Source organism: Theropithecus gelada, chromosome 10 (assembly GCF_003255815.1).
Source record: "Theropithecus gelada isolate Dixy chromosome 10, Tgel_1.0, whole genome shotgun sequence".
In the NCBI taxonomy this organism is placed as follows: Eukaryota; Metazoa; Chordata; class Mammalia; order Primates; family Cercopithecidae; genus Theropithecus; species Theropithecus gelada.
This window is the reverse complement of record NC_037678.1, coordinates 8,347,527-8,363,229: the sequence shown is the minus strand read 5'-3', so window position 1 is coordinate 8,363,229 and position 15,703 is coordinate 8,347,527. Positions and strand designations below refer to the sequence as shown.

Below are 15,703 nucleotides of genomic sequence, written 5' to 3'. Positions count from 1 at the left end.
AGTCATGAAAAGACATGGTTGAACCTTAAATGCACATTACTAAGTGGATGAAGCCAATCTAAAAGGCTACCTACTATATAATCTCAACTATATGACACTTTGGAAAAGGCGTAACTTTGGAAAAAGGCTCAGTAGTGAGGGACTGGGGGGAAGGAAGAATGAACAGTGGGACAGAGGATCCCTGGGGCAGTGAAACTACTCTGGATAATGGTGGGTCCACGTCTTTTTTTTTGAGACAGGATTTTGCTGTTGCCCAGGCTGGAGTGTGGTGGCGCGATCACGGCTCACTGTAGCCTCGACCTCCTGGGCTCAAGCGATTCTCCCATCTCAGCCTCCCAAATAGCTGAGACTACAGGCGTGCATCATCACGCCCGGCTAATTTTTGTATTTTTATGTAGAGAGGGGGTTTTGCCCAGGCTGTTCTCGAATTCAAGCCTCGATCTGCCCACCTGAGCCTCCCAAAATGCTGGGATTATAGGCATGAGCCACCACGCCCTGCCAGATCCAGGTCTTCACACATTTGTCAAAAGCCATAAAATGTACACCACCAGGAGTGGCCCCTAGTATAAACTATGGACTTTGGGTGATAACAATGTATCCATCAGTTGTAACAAACGTGCCACTCTGGATGGGATGTTGATAGAGGGGAAGGTATGCATATGGGGGTAAGGGGTTATATAGGAACTCTCTGTACCTTCAGCTTAATCCTGCTGTGAACATAAAACTGCTTTAACAAAATCAATTAAAACACTGAAGGAACTAAAAGGCACTTGAGCAGTTGAGGCGAACTGCAGAAGGCAGAAGCGAGTCAGGAGGCATGTGCGTATCACTGCCACTCCCCAGTGAAGGTCATTTCTGAAGTCAATTTAAGGAAAGACCTAGAACAATCGCAAGTACTCCACTCAAGCCAATCAAAAGGGGACAAAACAATAAAAGGCAAAATGACAAACATTTGCTGTCAGGAAAATATTTTCCTCAAGATATGTATTTTTCAAGTTTTGTGGTTTAGCCCTTGACACCTGAAATCTATCATTTTAACTGTATTAATGCCAAGACCAGAATGAGAATGCAACTAGCTCAAAAAAAGCCATCATTTCTATGCAGGTCCTGTTCAGTTGCCCAAGCTTGGTCCTATGGCCGACACAACGCACCCACCCACACCTCCATCCTGGCGGAGTGAAATGAGAAATGGACTGCTTCATGTAGCGATTAAAACACCATTAATCTGCCATTTCTGCTGCCCTAAATTGATGAACACAGAACTCATTTATAATTGCTTATTTCTACTTCACAACATTCCTTCCAGTATTTCTACTCTCTAAAAAAGTCCATTAACATTCCATTATTTTTTTATAACCCTTAATGTTGATTGGAAATATGTCCTCATATCAACTTGAATAAATCTGACTGTCCCCATACACTGGCCACACTCTACCTGCCCAGAGGAGTGGTGGAAGAACCCTGAATTTTGTTTGCTTCCCAACTGCGTGGCCATCGAGAGGCTAGGAATGGGACAGACCGGATCTGATCATGGCCTCCTCTGGAGAACCAGAGCTACCCTTTGGGGGTTAGAATGGGAGAAGGAAGAGACGCATTCGCTTTAAATTAAACAAAAGAAGGAAACAAGGTTAAAATGAAGTTTATTATTTTTTTGATTTTTTGATTTTTTTTGTTTTTTGTTTTTTTAAATAAAACTGTTTGTGAAACAGCTATTTTATCCCCATGGCAGAGTGACCCCTGAAAGATGCACTAACCCCTTCTTAAGGCCATAACAAGATTTTTTTGTACTTTTTTCTTTTTTTAAAACTCAGATATTTAAAAATTATACAATTTACAAAACAAAACAAAACAACACAACATAAAGAATCACGTAGCATGGGGCTGCCTATCTGACAGGTCCTCTTTTCCTTTATAAAAATGAAAGCAAAAAGAAAAAGGGGCTAAATGGGTGTTCCTGGTCAGCTTAACCCACTCTGATCACAGCGACAGTCCCTCCCCGTCCCTGCCTACAGCTCACACTGCCGGCTCTGATAGCACAGGCCTGGGCCTCCTCTCATCCCCACGGGTACCTGTGGGTCAGGGCACAGCTGCCTGGAATGTGCTGAGGACAGGGGGCCCCAGAGGAGGGTCATCCCTTGGTTTTGCTGCTGCTGTGTACACTTAGGGTCCTCACCAGCCACAGTGACCCAGGACACAGCTATGACCTCAGGCATCTGCCAATTTCACCCCCAAAAAGTTAAAAAAAATAAATAAATAGTGTTTCTGGAAATGAAAAAAAATTATTTTTGTGTTTAAACATCATTCCCCTGCTCTTGAAAACATGGACCGTCCCTATATTTCCCCCTCCCCCTAAAACCTTCCCACTTTGAGACAAATTAATGACAAAAGGATGGTTCTGGTGTGGTTTTCCTGCTTTTTCAATCCTGGGTCTAGTGTTTTCTGAACTGGTGTGAGACAGGCTAAAGATCAAAGCCACACACACCCCGTCCTTTATGAGATGAGGGTTTGTTCAGTTCAATTTCACATTTAAATTTCACTTGTCATCAGAACAAATTTGGAGATCTTTTAACTAGATAATTTTAAAATAGAATCAAAAGGGATAGCGCACCTTTCATTTAAACAAAGTCTTTCCAGACTAAAAATAGATTTATATATATATATTTTTTATCCCTCCCTTTTAATTCCCCCCACCCTTTCCCCGTCATCCCACCCCTCCCCCCTCCCCCCACATTGTCACTATGGAGATTGTGTCCATGGAAACAGCCATTCCAACGTCTTGGGTCTTTCTTTCCCGTGGTGTCACCGGTTTGAGTGTGATGTGAGAACTTAGGAAGGAAGTGCTGGCATGGGCAGGCACGCGGGGCGGGGCGGGGCAGGGTGTGGCTGCACGGTAGGACGATTTCCATTCCATCACGAGTGTCCACCACCTTCTCATCTCCACAGTCTCACCTGGAAGACAAGGGACAGACACTGAAGGCCAGGAGCCTCCACAGGGTCCACCACCAACAGCCGCTGTTCCATGGTACCCCTGGGAGCTTTCAGTAGGAAGCCTGCACTCAGACCCCTCTGTAGATGTGCTGCTGGTGTGGGACACACCCGAGACCAATGCTGGGGCCACTGTGTGGCTTTGGATCTGGAATGTGATTAAGGCAGCAATGACCTAGTGGGGGTGCTGGGGCCAGACTTTGAGGACTCCTCAGGGTATATCTGCCTTCCTAGTGCATAAAGGAACCAGGACAGCAGAGAACTCCCTGACCTCAGGGCAAGCCCCCAATTGTGGGGCAGCTGGTGGGGTTTTGCCAGTGTCGGACCCCAGCTGTGACTGAAACCTACAGTACCTGGTCAATCTGTGGAAGAACCTTCTCGAAGTCCAGCCTCTTAGGACAATTTCACAGTTGCCTCTAGTCGACACAGCTAGCTGTTTTTGAGACAAATCTCACTCTGTCGCCTCGGTTCCCTGCAGCCTTGACCGGGACTCAAGCAATCCTCCCACCTCAGCCTTCCAAGTAGCTGGGACTACCAGGTACACGCCACCATCCTCAGCTAATGACGAAGTTTTTTTTTTTTGAGACAGAATCTTGCTGTTGCCCAGACTGGAGTGCAGTGATACGATCTTGGCTCACTGCAGCCTCCGCCTCCTGGGTTCAAGTGATTCTTGTGCCTCAGCCTCCCGAATAGCTGGGATCACAGGTGCACACCACCACACCCGGCTAATTTTTGTATTTTTAGGAGAGATGTGGTTTCGCCATGTTGGTCAGGGTGGTGATCTGCCCACCTCGGCCTCCTAAAGTGCTGGGATTACAGGCATGAGCCACTAGGCCTGGCCCACAGTCAGTTCTTCATGCTTAAAAAGAATGCTCTTCCCATGGCCTCTAACAGGGAGGGCAGGATTTCTGAGGCTCAGACAGAGCGGGACTATGTTAATCCTCTCGACCTCTCAGGAGCCTGAGAACCCTAGGTCTCCCATCCCCAGGCTGGGGGGCTTCTCTCCTCTTCCAGCCCAGGTGCAGAAGGGGATTCTGATGGCCCACATAGGACAGATGGATTATACCAAAGGTCCCTGTGGAATGCTTCATGGGCCATCCTATATGGAAAGGTCTCAAAGAGAAACAGCAGTTTCCAAGGAATCAGTCCAGTAAAATTTCACCAGAAACCAGAAGTGATGGCAGCCTCGCCCCTCCTTCACTTGCTATCTGCCAATCACTGTGCTTAAGACTGTCACTGGGGCTCACCTAACTGCTTCCTCAAGCCCAATTTGGTGCCCTCCCCTTACAAATAAACCCCAGGAACCCAGGTGTCACCAGCCCTTTCTGCTTCCATAAAGTTTACACATACAGAACTGCTAAGAAGGCTGGGGCCTGCAGGAGCTAAGACTGAGCTATTCCCAAGCATGTACATGCACATGCTCTTGGCCACGGAAGTTCCTGACTACTTGGCAGGTAACACCAATGAGCAGGAACACATTCCACGGAGGCCACGACACATCACCACCACACGCAAGTAAAAGCAGGCCCTGGGAATGCAGGCCAGCAGCTGAGCTAATGGGCACCTACCTCCAGGAACACAGAAGGGTGTCATCTTGTTGGGGTTGCAGGATGCCCGTGGGAATCAAAGTCAATGCCCACAAGTACCCTGCCAGGCTCTGCTCATGGAGGGGACAGGGCAGGGTTTGCCCTCTTTACGAGTACAGAGCAGTCTTGGGCCTGCACCCCAATCTTGCTCATTACTCAGAAGAACAGGACCCCACACCAGCTCCCCACTGAAGAATGAAGCGTATGTCAGCAGCCAGGGTCTGCCTGGCCAGTTGACTCTGTGAGCTGCTACCTGTGGGCCCCTCCCTGGGGTGCATGATGGCCCAGGCAGCAGCAGTTCTTCAGCTCCTGCACCATGGGGCTTTGCCCTCCACAGCCTTCCCAACAGGGAGTGTTCCCCAGGTCTGACGACTAGACTAGCCCAAACACATGATATCCTGAATGTAATGGGACTCTAACTTTTCAAGAGTTGCTTTAAAAATATTGTTCCTTCAGTAGGGAAATTAGGAAGGAAAATTCTAGAAAGGCGCTGGGCTAGAAGCTTTACAGATATTAGTTCACAGTGGATTAGTTCACGTGGACCTGCCTGACCCCCATCTTCAAGAGCTGAAGCTCAGGAAGGCGACAGGTGTAGCCCAAAGCGATATGGCCAGAGGTGGGACTGGGGCTTTCCTGACTGGGTCCTAGGAGCTGCATGTCCTAGGGCATGGGGTGTGGCTGAGAGACAGCTGGACCCCAGACAGCGAGCCTGGGAGCAGCCGTGGTGCCAGCTGGCCTGAGCAGCAGGAGTGACCTGCCGCCCCTATGCTGAAGACTGTCAATTCTCTTTTAAAGAACGTCATCTTGCTGCTCAGCTGCCAGCATCCAGGGTTTCGTCTTGGGCCAACACCTTCCCAGGCTCTCTCACTTGTTCCCTCCCCCATTCCCTTCTTGCTCACACTGTCCTTTCTGCTCCCCTTTGGCCTCATCTGTGGCCTGAACCTGGGACGCCGTCCTCATGTCCTTCCATATCAGACTCCAAGCCTGCCTTTTCCAATTGCAGCAAAAACTCATCATCTCAACACCACTCACTCTGGCCAGGATTTGCCCAGAGCCCATTTCCTCATTTCTAAAATAGACATTAATTCTGACTAGAGAGGAAGGATGTGAAGAGAAACCTAATTCTGAATCTATACTGATTTAGGGCACTGATGGTCAGGTCCAAGAGCCCTTTCTTCTCTGGGATGGCACTAATTTCTTTTTTCTTTTTTTCTTTTTTTGAGATATGAGTCTCGCTCTGCCACACAGGCTGGAGTGCAGTGGTGCGATCTAGGCTCACTGCAAGCTCCACCTCCCAGGTTCACGCCATTCTCCTGCCTCAGCCTCCCGACTAGCTGGGACTACAGGTGCCTGCTACCATGACCAGCTAACTTTTAGTATTTTTAGTATTTTCGTATTTTAATTTTTTGTATTTTTGTATGTTAGCCAGGATGGTCTCCGTCCCCTGACCTCGTGATCTGCCCGTCTCGGCCTCCCAAAGTGCTGGGATTACAGGTGTGAGCCACTGCGCCCAGCCTGGGATGCACTCATTTCTTTAACACAGACTCACCTGGCACTAGCATAGTTACATGCACCGCTCTGGGCTAGGCTTTGACAGATGTGGTCCCTGCCCATGTGGAGCTTACATTCTAGTGGAGAGACAGGTAGTAAACAAGTAAACGATCAAATTGTGGTGAGGCTAGGACGGCTGCAAGTGAGGAGAGGGGCAATGGAAACAAGGATTTAGAAAGGGAAAGGCTTCTCTGAGGACGCGGCATTTAAGCTGGGACTCAGGAGATGGAGCCTGTTTGCAACATGAAGACGGGGAGCTAAAGTGTTTCCAGCACAAGGAAATGTGTGTGCAGAAGCCCAGAAGGAGGCAGCCTGCCCCCTGAGGAGGTAGAGGAGGCCAGGGGCCTGGAGAGTCACCTGAGACTTCCACAGGGCTCTGGAGGCAAGGTGAGACGTTTGGACTTTATTTGGAAGATGACAAGAATCTCTGTCGTAGAGAAGAGACAGGACTGGAGGGAGGCCTAATGAAGATTGCACTTGGCTACTGAGCAGTGGCAGGGAGGCGGGCACTATAGAAGCTGCAATGCCTGGGCTGGTGCTGGTGGGGAAAGAAAGTGGACAGACTTGGGCTCTCCTCTGGAGGTATAATCCCGGACCACCTCTAGACCAGTCTGGGAAAAAGGTAATCTAGAATGTGACATTCATTCATACACAAATGGGCTGTGTGACATCCAGTTCCAGGGGCAGGGGCGCCACTCCCCGTGCCCCGCCTTGCTCAGCTTCCATCCATGGCTGTTCTTTGCAGGGTACGTAGCATCCAGGATGCAGCATTAGCCCTGATCAAGGTTATAGGTTCCCATGTGCTGGACCACAGGGCCTGCTAGGGGAAGCTGGGGCCTCCTTGTTTAATTCACGACAGGAGGAAGAGCTGGGCCTTCCACTGTCAAAAGCTCTGCCAACCAATGACACAAGCCAGCAAGACAATCCACCTTGGCAGAAGGAGACAGTGGGCAACCACAGGCCTGTGGAAGGACTTTTCCCCTCTGCACTCCTGGCGAGGGTCGGGTACCAGGTACGTCACATGCCGGGAGGCAGGGGCAGCATCTTTTAACTCCAAGTCTTGGGTATTTTTTGCTATAAGAGACAGCTACAGGGTTCAATCTGCTGCCTTGACCTCTCCAACTCCCATGAGAAACCCACAGCTAGGCATGGCAGACCAACAGGCTGAGAGTCAGTGTGCTGTGCTGGCACTTAAAGACATTTCCCAAGGGAATCTCACAAGGTTGGCACTGCTATTCCTGTTTTTACAGAAGAAACTGAAGCACAGAGATATGGAGTGGTCTGACTTTAGTCACACAGTACCTATCAAACCACTCTGTCAGAACATGGCGCACCAGGAGGCAGACACACATGCACATCCACTGTCTGTTCCCTGCCTTGTCAGGGCACCCAATAATGGTGGCTCTCTGTCCCCAGCATGGGGCCCAAGATGAGCCCTCCTTTAGTTAGAGGTGTGATTCCAACCCCAGTCACCAGGGCTTCTACCACAAATGAAGGATGGTGACCACCCTCAATGTCACTCTGCTGAACTGGGAAACCAGGAAAAGGTATCTGCCTTGTGGGAACAGCACATAAAAAACATTTCAGATGGACAGGACTGGATGCAGTGCGTCTATCCTCTCCCTCCAAGAGCTGAATGGTTCAACCTCAATGGACCTGAGACGACTCTATAATGGGTGAGGCCACTTCATCACTGTGCTTCAACCCAGAAGGATGAAGCTCATTGTTCTGTTGAAGAGTTGGCCGGGCACGGTGGCTCACACCTGTAATCCCAGCACTTTGGGAGGCCAAGGTAGGCAGATCACTTGATGTGAGGAGTTCAAGGCCAGTCTGGGTGAAACCCCATCTCTACAAAAAATATAAAAATTAGCTGGACGGGGTGGTGCACACCTGTAGTCCCAGCTACTCGGGAGGCTGAGGCGGGAGAACTGCCTGAACCCCAGAGATGGAGACTGCAGTGAGCTGAGATTGGGTCACTGCACTTCAGCCTGGGCGACATAGCAAGAATCCATCTCAAAAAAAAAAAAAAAAAAAAAAAAAAGAGTCAAGGGCCCTGTCAGGTAGGAAGGAAGGCCCAAGAATTACTAGAGAGGAACAGATGATGAACAAAATCCCCAAGAGATTTGTCCCCCAGACCCAGGGCCCAACCCTTTTTTCTAACAGATGCAATTCCAGGATAAAAACAAAAAACACTTAAGCTCTTTCCTTAACCAGGTCTTCTAGGACACATTCCAGGAATACAACATCATGGTCCCCTACAGAACTTGACTCTAACCATCTGGGCCTGTGCTGGCAGAGGGACGACAATGGGAAGGCACAGTGGCACCCTCAGGAGATGCAGGAGGGCCAACACAAAATAGTCCTTTCAAAACCACCCAATGCAATGGCTGCCTTTCCCTGAGGGCTAATCCCAGGGAAAGGAGCAAGGGCGGGCAGGCAGGCAGTGCTGCCCAGCAGGTTCTGGAAAACCAGCAGTCACTCGCTGATGGTGGCAATGTACTCCAAGGCCAAGAGGCTTCATTTGCTCATCTGATTCCTCTGACCCAGGAACACATGGAATGGCTTCCACCCACCTCCCCCACTTTGCTCTGATCCCTCCACTGCCAGCCCTACTCCCTGGAAGAGGAAAGAGGAAAGGCACTACACTCAATGCTCTATCAAGAAGGCACTTAGCACCTGACTTCTCAAATGGTGCGGCAGCCCAGGGGCCTTCTCTGGAAATTAGTAGTGGTGACAAGGGGGAGGGCATGTTCCAGAAGGTGATCAGGCACATGGTGGTGCCGGAAGGGACAGGTCTAGTGTAGCTGTGTGAGTCAAACTCCTGAGGTTGACACAGAAGTCCTCCCATTTGAGAGAAATGACCCCTCAATGAATATTTCTGAGACAACTAGTCCTCCTGCCCCATCCTGTAGCAGTAAGTGCCACAAGGTACATTTTTGTTTTTCTTTTCTTTACAACCTATTTCCCCTCATGCCTCAGTGAGGAAGGGAGGGTGAAGGAGCAACATGGAGCTCAGAGGCCTGCAGCTTCTAGAGACCCAAGTCCTATCATCCTGTTTTCATAGATGCCTGCCGAGGGCCGTGACCACAATCCCACACAAACTCACAGCAAGCACAACTCAATCACAATAATTTTTTTTTTTTGAGACAGGGTCTCACTGTGGCCCAGCTGGAATGCAGCAGCACGATCATGGCTCACTGCAGCCTCAACCTCCAGGTTTGATAAAGCAATCCTCCCAGCTCAGCCTCCTGAGTAGATGGGACTAAAGGCACGCACCACCATGCATGGTTAATATTTTTTAAAATGTACAGACAGGGTGTCACTGTTGCCCAGGCTGGTCTTGAACTCCTGAGCTTAGGTGATCCTCCTGCCTCAGCCTCCCAAAGTGTTGGCATTATAGGTAGAAGACCCATACCCAGCCTCAAGATTTTTAAGAGTAAAATTAAATCAGATACTAAAGTCTACTAAATCTTTGAGGATTTTTCTTTCCTTTGTACTTCTGCAAAAAGGAATCCTTCAAAGTACTGGAAAAAAAAGATTTCAAATAACAAAACCCAAGAGTTCTGTTGTTTTCAAAGGAAAACACACCATAAGCTTTACAGTAATGGAGCAAATTAAAGAGAAGAGACCTTTGAGTAGAACCCTTTCTGAGATGGGAGAAAGAGCAGGGGCTACTGGCAAGAGGTGCCCTGCCCGAGGAAGAGACCTAAAAGCCTGTTGTGTCCACTCACAAGGCCACCCCTGGCTAGCTGTGCCCTGAAGGGCTGCCTTCAGGAACAGTCACCCTGCACCCCATCAGCAGTGGACAGTTTAGAAGGCCCCAACTCTTTTCCACAGATATTCTAGGGAGCTAAGTAACCAATGGAAAAACACTGCATCCACCTGGTGGTGTCATCTATAGGATGAAATGCTGGCGGCAGAGCATGGAGCGAGCAGGAGGGCAGAGGCAACAAGGCCTGCTGGGAGCCGGGCAGGGTACAGGGAGCCCAGTGGCCCCAACTCACCTGTGCTTGCTGTCCTTTCCATTCCCACGAGCACACTGCCCCCCTCAACCCCGCTCCGACTGCTCTGTGCTGAGGCTGCCTTTCGCGGTCTTGTTCTGCAAGGGGGGGAGAGGGCACGGAAGGGGAGGCTGACACAGGCAAAACCAAGAGGAGACAGACAGGTGGGAGAGGACAGTGCGGAAATCAGGGAGGGCAGAGGGAGGACAGGAGTGGCACACGGAAAAGGAAAGAAAAGGCAGAGTCAGTCCTGACCGACAAACAGGAGACATTCAGACAGGGTTTTCTGAGGCAAAATGTGACCCTTAAAAAGGGGAGTTCTAAAAATAACATGCAAATTAAGTAAAAATAAAGAGAATATAAGATCCTGTGACCACCCCTCCCTGGAAATAATTTTTAAAGAAAAGCATAAGCAAGCATCTTTCAGGAGCATTTTGAGGGCAGACCTCTCTGGACAACCTCCTCCTAGTACTTTCGGCCCCACTAGATTTAAGACTGTGAGTGACCAGTGACCACCAGGTGTCAGTGTGACCTCAGCCAGAGACACGGTGCAGCCCCTGCAGGAAACATCAGGTGGCAGTGGTCTCCGTTCTGGTCCTTTCTTGGGGCTCCTTCTCCATATACACCCTCCCCATACACATATGTGGTATCCACAAACAGGCCATTCACCCCTCACCTCCCACCCTTTCCTAAAGGAAGCGACCACGAGACCACCTCCTAAATAAACTGGGAAGTGGAGCCGAGGCAGCCCATCCACTGCGCATCAGGCTGCTTCTGCAGAAGCACAACCTGGAAGAGACTGTGAGCTTCCCCAGAGCCTTGGGGTCAGCTTGACTTCTAGTCTGGGAAGATGCCTTTGTACAGGCCTCAAGGTCTAGAACCAGACTTACCAAACTCCAACCTGTGAACTGGGGTTCTATTCACCTCAAGTGGAAATCGGTGGCTTGGTCGAGTTAGATATTCTCGCCTCTCTTAATGAACAGACAAACACCAACTCTCCCAAAACACATTTCTCCTGGGATCTCATACTACTCCGAGTGCTGGTCCCCATGCCATGGGTCTCCCTTCAGCATTATGCCCCTCCACCCTCCCAGGGCCAGGAGTGGACTGGCAGTTAGAGGCACAGGTGGGGACAGGCATGGGTGAGGCCCACCATCTGGTCTTCAGATCTTTCAGGAGGAGCCACCCTTGATCCCATCCCTGCTAGTAGCTCTTGGGGCCTCTGACTCACCTTGTGCTTAGGGCACCTCACCGAGAAGTTCTCCTCATGTAGCAAACAATCTGGAAGACAGAAGGGGACAGTCAGATAGAGACTTCACAGCTGGACGTACGTGTGGTCATACTGGCTGGGATTGACAGGGTCAGACATAAAACTAGGAGGTCCCTACACTTACTTCTAATAGGAAAACATTAGAGACAACCCAAGTAAGCTACAATACCTTAACATGATGGATATCGGTCACTTAAAAATTAACATTTTAAAAGAGTTAATGGTATGGAAAATACTCATGAAACAAAACTGCTTGAAAAAACCAGGATATACAAATGTATAAATGTGCTAATTTTATTAAAATGTTTCTATGCATTAAAAAAAGACTCGAGGCTGGGCATGGTGGCTCATACCTATAATCCCAGCACTTTGGGAGGCCAAGGCAGAAAGATCACTTGAGTCCAAGAGTCAAGACCAGCTTGGGCAACACAGTGAGATCCTGTCACTATTAAAAACAAACAAAAAAAACAAACAAAAAAAACGCCAGGCGCAGTGGCTCACGCCTGTAATCCCAGTACTTTGGGAGGCGGAGGCAGGCGGATCACGATGTCAGGAGATTGAGACCATCCTGGCTAACACAGTGAAACCCTGACTCTACTAAACATATAAAAAATTAGCCAGGCGAGGTGGTGGGCGCCTGTAGTCCCAGCTACTTGGGAGGCTGAGGCAGGAGAATGGCGTGAACCCGGGAGGTGGAGCTTGCAGAGAGCGGAGATGGCGCCACTGCACTCCACCGTGGGCGATAGAGTGAGCCTGTCTCAAAAAAAAAAAAAAAAAAAAAAAAGACTGAAAGACTGGGCATGATGGCACTTGCCTATAGTCCCAGCTACTTCGGAGGCTGAGGTGGGAGGATTGCTTGAGCCCAGGAGTTCAAGGCTTCAGTAAGCTACAATCACATCACTGCACTATAGCCTGGGCAAGCAAGACTCTGTCTTTTAAAAAAAAAAAAAAAAAAAAAAAAGCTGGCATGGTGGCTCACACTTGTAATCCCAGCACTTTGGAAGGCCAAGGTGGGCGGATCACAAGGTCAGGAAATCAAGACCAGCCTGGCCAACATGGTGAAACCCTGTCTCTATTAAAAATACAAAAATTAGCTGGGTGTGGTGGCACATGCCTGTAATGCCAGCTACTTGGGAGGCTGAGGCAGGAGAATCACTTGAACCAGGGAGTCAGAGGTTGCAGTGAGCTGAGATCACACCACTGCACTCTAGCCTGGTGACAGAGTGAGACTCCGTCTCAAAAAAAAAAAAAAAAAAAAAAAAGACCGAAAGGAAATCTACGAATATACAACAATAATTCTCTTTGGGTAATAAGATACAGCTGATTTAAATTTGATCTTTTCTATATTCCCATGATATCACCAATAAATGCTATTTTAAAAATCCCTGATTCTAGGCTAACCCCATTTCCCAGGCTCAAGCCAAAGCTTCCTTGTAAAAACACTTTAAAATCTGGAAGCGCCTTTTCTTCTCTGTACAGAGAAAGCCCGGGTGTCTGAGACAGAAAGGTGGCCAGGCCCAAGAGCCCCACTGTCACCTTTGCCCTATGACCCATGGAGACACAGAAGCCTCCAACACAAATCACATAATCCACGCTAAATGCTTCAGAGGAAGGTAAAATCCCATGAGGATGCTTTTAATCCTTGGAGGAAAAATGATTCATTCCAACTTGTAACATGATGACAGCATCCTGGATGGCAGCAAAGACACATCTGCCTCCAGGTGAGTTGAGCTCTCGCACAAGGGTAGTGCAAGGAAATCTAATTAATGAGTTCACTCTGCACACCACAGCTCCTGGAGACCGACAGCCAGGTCACTGGTGCAAAACGCGGTGGCAGAATGTTAATAAATATTGATAACACATTCTCAGAGAGCTCCCAGGCACCATTGCAGGAGACAGCCATGGTACTTAACCTTGTTAAATTTAAACTGAGATCCAGACTAGCAGTCTGTGTGCCTGCAGATTAAGTGCAATAGTAATAAGCAATGAACATACACATGAAAACTTTTCAGGTCCCAGTATCCTAAAACAAATCAAAAGACCCTTTTATATTTGGCCAGACCTGGAACATCATAGCCTGTCTTTCGTTGGAGCCCGTGAATATCTAAGAGAGTGGCGGCAGCCTTCTTGGCTCTGTGGGCCCAAGAGCTCAGCAACTTACCACTAACCTCCAAGCCCCTCCCGCAGCAAGCAACTAGCAAGGCAATAAATGAAATGTGTTAATTTAAAACCCACAAGTACATAGTGTGACCAAGACTCCTGCTGCTCCAATCTGCCAGAGAGTTTATAAACAGCAGGAGCCAGACAACTGGAGCTCAGGGGACATGCTCTCTTCTTACCTGGGCTCTGGCAGCAAGCACTATGCTGGCTCAGTTTCTAGTTTGGGCCAAACAGAAACAGTACAGCACACGTGGGGCTTGGCCATGCTTATGCCACAGGGGTTTATACAAATGAGGATGGGGACCACACAAGCAGCAAAGGGTGCCATCAGAAAGGCACAGATGGCTCAGTTCCCTCATGGCCACGGAACAGTGACCAGCTGTGATGCACCGTTAATAAAGCACGCCTCATGTTAGGAACTGTGTTAGAAGCAGAAAAGAGTAAAACACTATGAGTGCACACTAAAGACAACTTGAGACTAATGCCAGATACATCTGGAAACGAAGTCTCCTATAGCAATCTGCCTAAGGCAGTGTCCATCTCTGACAAGGCCTCCCATGCAGGAACACTGTGCAGACAATGCCCTACTCTGTTCTCATACATGTCCACAAGCCGTCAGGAAGAGCAAAATTCCTGTTCCTGGCAGGGGCCAGAACCACAGCTAGAGAGCTCAGAAACCTGGAGGGCACAGGGGAGCTTCTCCTCTGACCAGTCCCTGCTGGGAGGGACAAGTGAAGAGCAGTAGTGTAGTAAAACCTCTTCTGAGGATTCTGAACAGGCAACTGCACCTAGATGGCCAGCCAGTCAAGGTCTCTCAATCTGTGTTCTTCAAGGCCCAGGCATCATCCTACACTGTCCAGAGGGCCCAGGCAGCACTTCTGCATAGTGAAGTCAAAGTAAACAGCTTGTGAGATCAACATCCAAGCTCAAAAAGACCCACAAGGTGGCCTAGTCAACAAGATGGCTTGCAGACACAAACATCAACCCCCTAGAAGAGAAGACCACTTTCATTTCTCTCTTTAAGCTCAAAGGCAGGGTGGATTTACTGATCTCCTCATTATAAGCTCTGTGAAGCTTCAGATACCCACATGCATCCACATGCTTCCAGGCTGAGGATGGTGGGCTCAAGGAGGGAGGTGGGAAAAACAAGAAGGGTCTAGTGTCCTTTGGATCTGCTGGGTACCAGACACAGACTCCAATTCACCTACACTCTAACCCCAGTGTTACTGTTATTCCTTATGTTGGCACATTGCAGGGCTTGGGACACAGGGGCCTGCCAGCTCTATCGTGCCTTGCTGAAGGGTAGGCTCAGGCTCAGGCTCCTGCGCCATAAGGAGGGAAATATGGGGCTTTTGGCACTGGGACTGGCTTCTGTGATGCAGACAGCTATCCCTTGGGAAGGAGTCAGACTACCAGCATTTTCTAACGACCCATCCAGGGCTCTGACCACACGAGCAAGATCAAAGCCTGCAGTAGAGATAGCAGCTTTAGAATGCTACTGCAAGGAGAGGTACAGAAAGTAGAATTCCCAGCTGTGTTTTTTCATGAGAGTAGAAGAAAAAAACCCTCCACACAAGGTTCTTTACGCACAGTGGAATTATTAATGAGCTACCACAGCCTTTTTTTCTCTTCTAATTGTTGTGGCTCATTGCATTAAATACATTAATTAAAAAAGAAAACAACAAAAAACAGAGCTCATGCTCTTATTACTGTAACCCCCACCTGGAGCCAAATCCTGTGCCTATGACATAACAAGCAACACAAAACGGCTGACCATGATGTCAGGAATGCAGGGTCAACATCAGGTTGGGGGGAAGGTGGCAGGAGTCACAGATCACGAAACAGAGATTCTGTTTCTATGGAGACATCCCAGTAATAAAAGTTTTCCCTGAGACATCAACAGCTCTTTAAAGATCTGGGTGGTTGACAGCAAGGCAGAGATGAAAATGTTAAACTGTTTCTTACTCCATAGGGAGGTTAGGGATTCTCAAACCAAGGACTTATTTTTGTTATGATTAGAAAGAAAAGTCAATCAATAAACTTGTTTCCTGGATACAAAGTTACATCATATACAGAGAGCCAATTTCTAAGAAGACTGTGTGGAATAATACAAGCATCCATCCCCACAGAGCAGTACATAACTCTGGGTC

General features: G+C 48.7%; 1 protein-coding gene across 3 annotated transcripts in view; it reads right to left on the bottom strand.

Moving 5' to 3' along the window:
* Nucleotides 1-1,623: 1,623 nt before the first annotated feature.
* The window catches only part of TCF20 (transcription factor 20), a 126,075-nt gene continuing 111,995 nt past the window's right edge, over nt 1,624-15,703 (bottom strand). The window contains exons 4-6 of one of the 3 annotated variants that reach the window (XM_025400021.1): nt 11,355-11,404; nt 10,127-10,254; nt 1,624-2,949 (exon numbers count right to left, since the gene is read on the bottom strand). In XM_025400021.1, coding sequence (XP_025255806.1) covers nt 10,171-10,254; nt 11,355-11,404 — 134 coding nt within the window. In that variant the 3' untranslated portion in view covers nt 1,624-2,949; nt 10,127-10,170. Of the gene's footprint in view, nt 2,950-9,216; nt 11,405-15,703 lie in introns of those variants that run through there. The other 2 variants (XM_025400022.1, XM_025400020.1) reach the window with 2 other exon arrangements.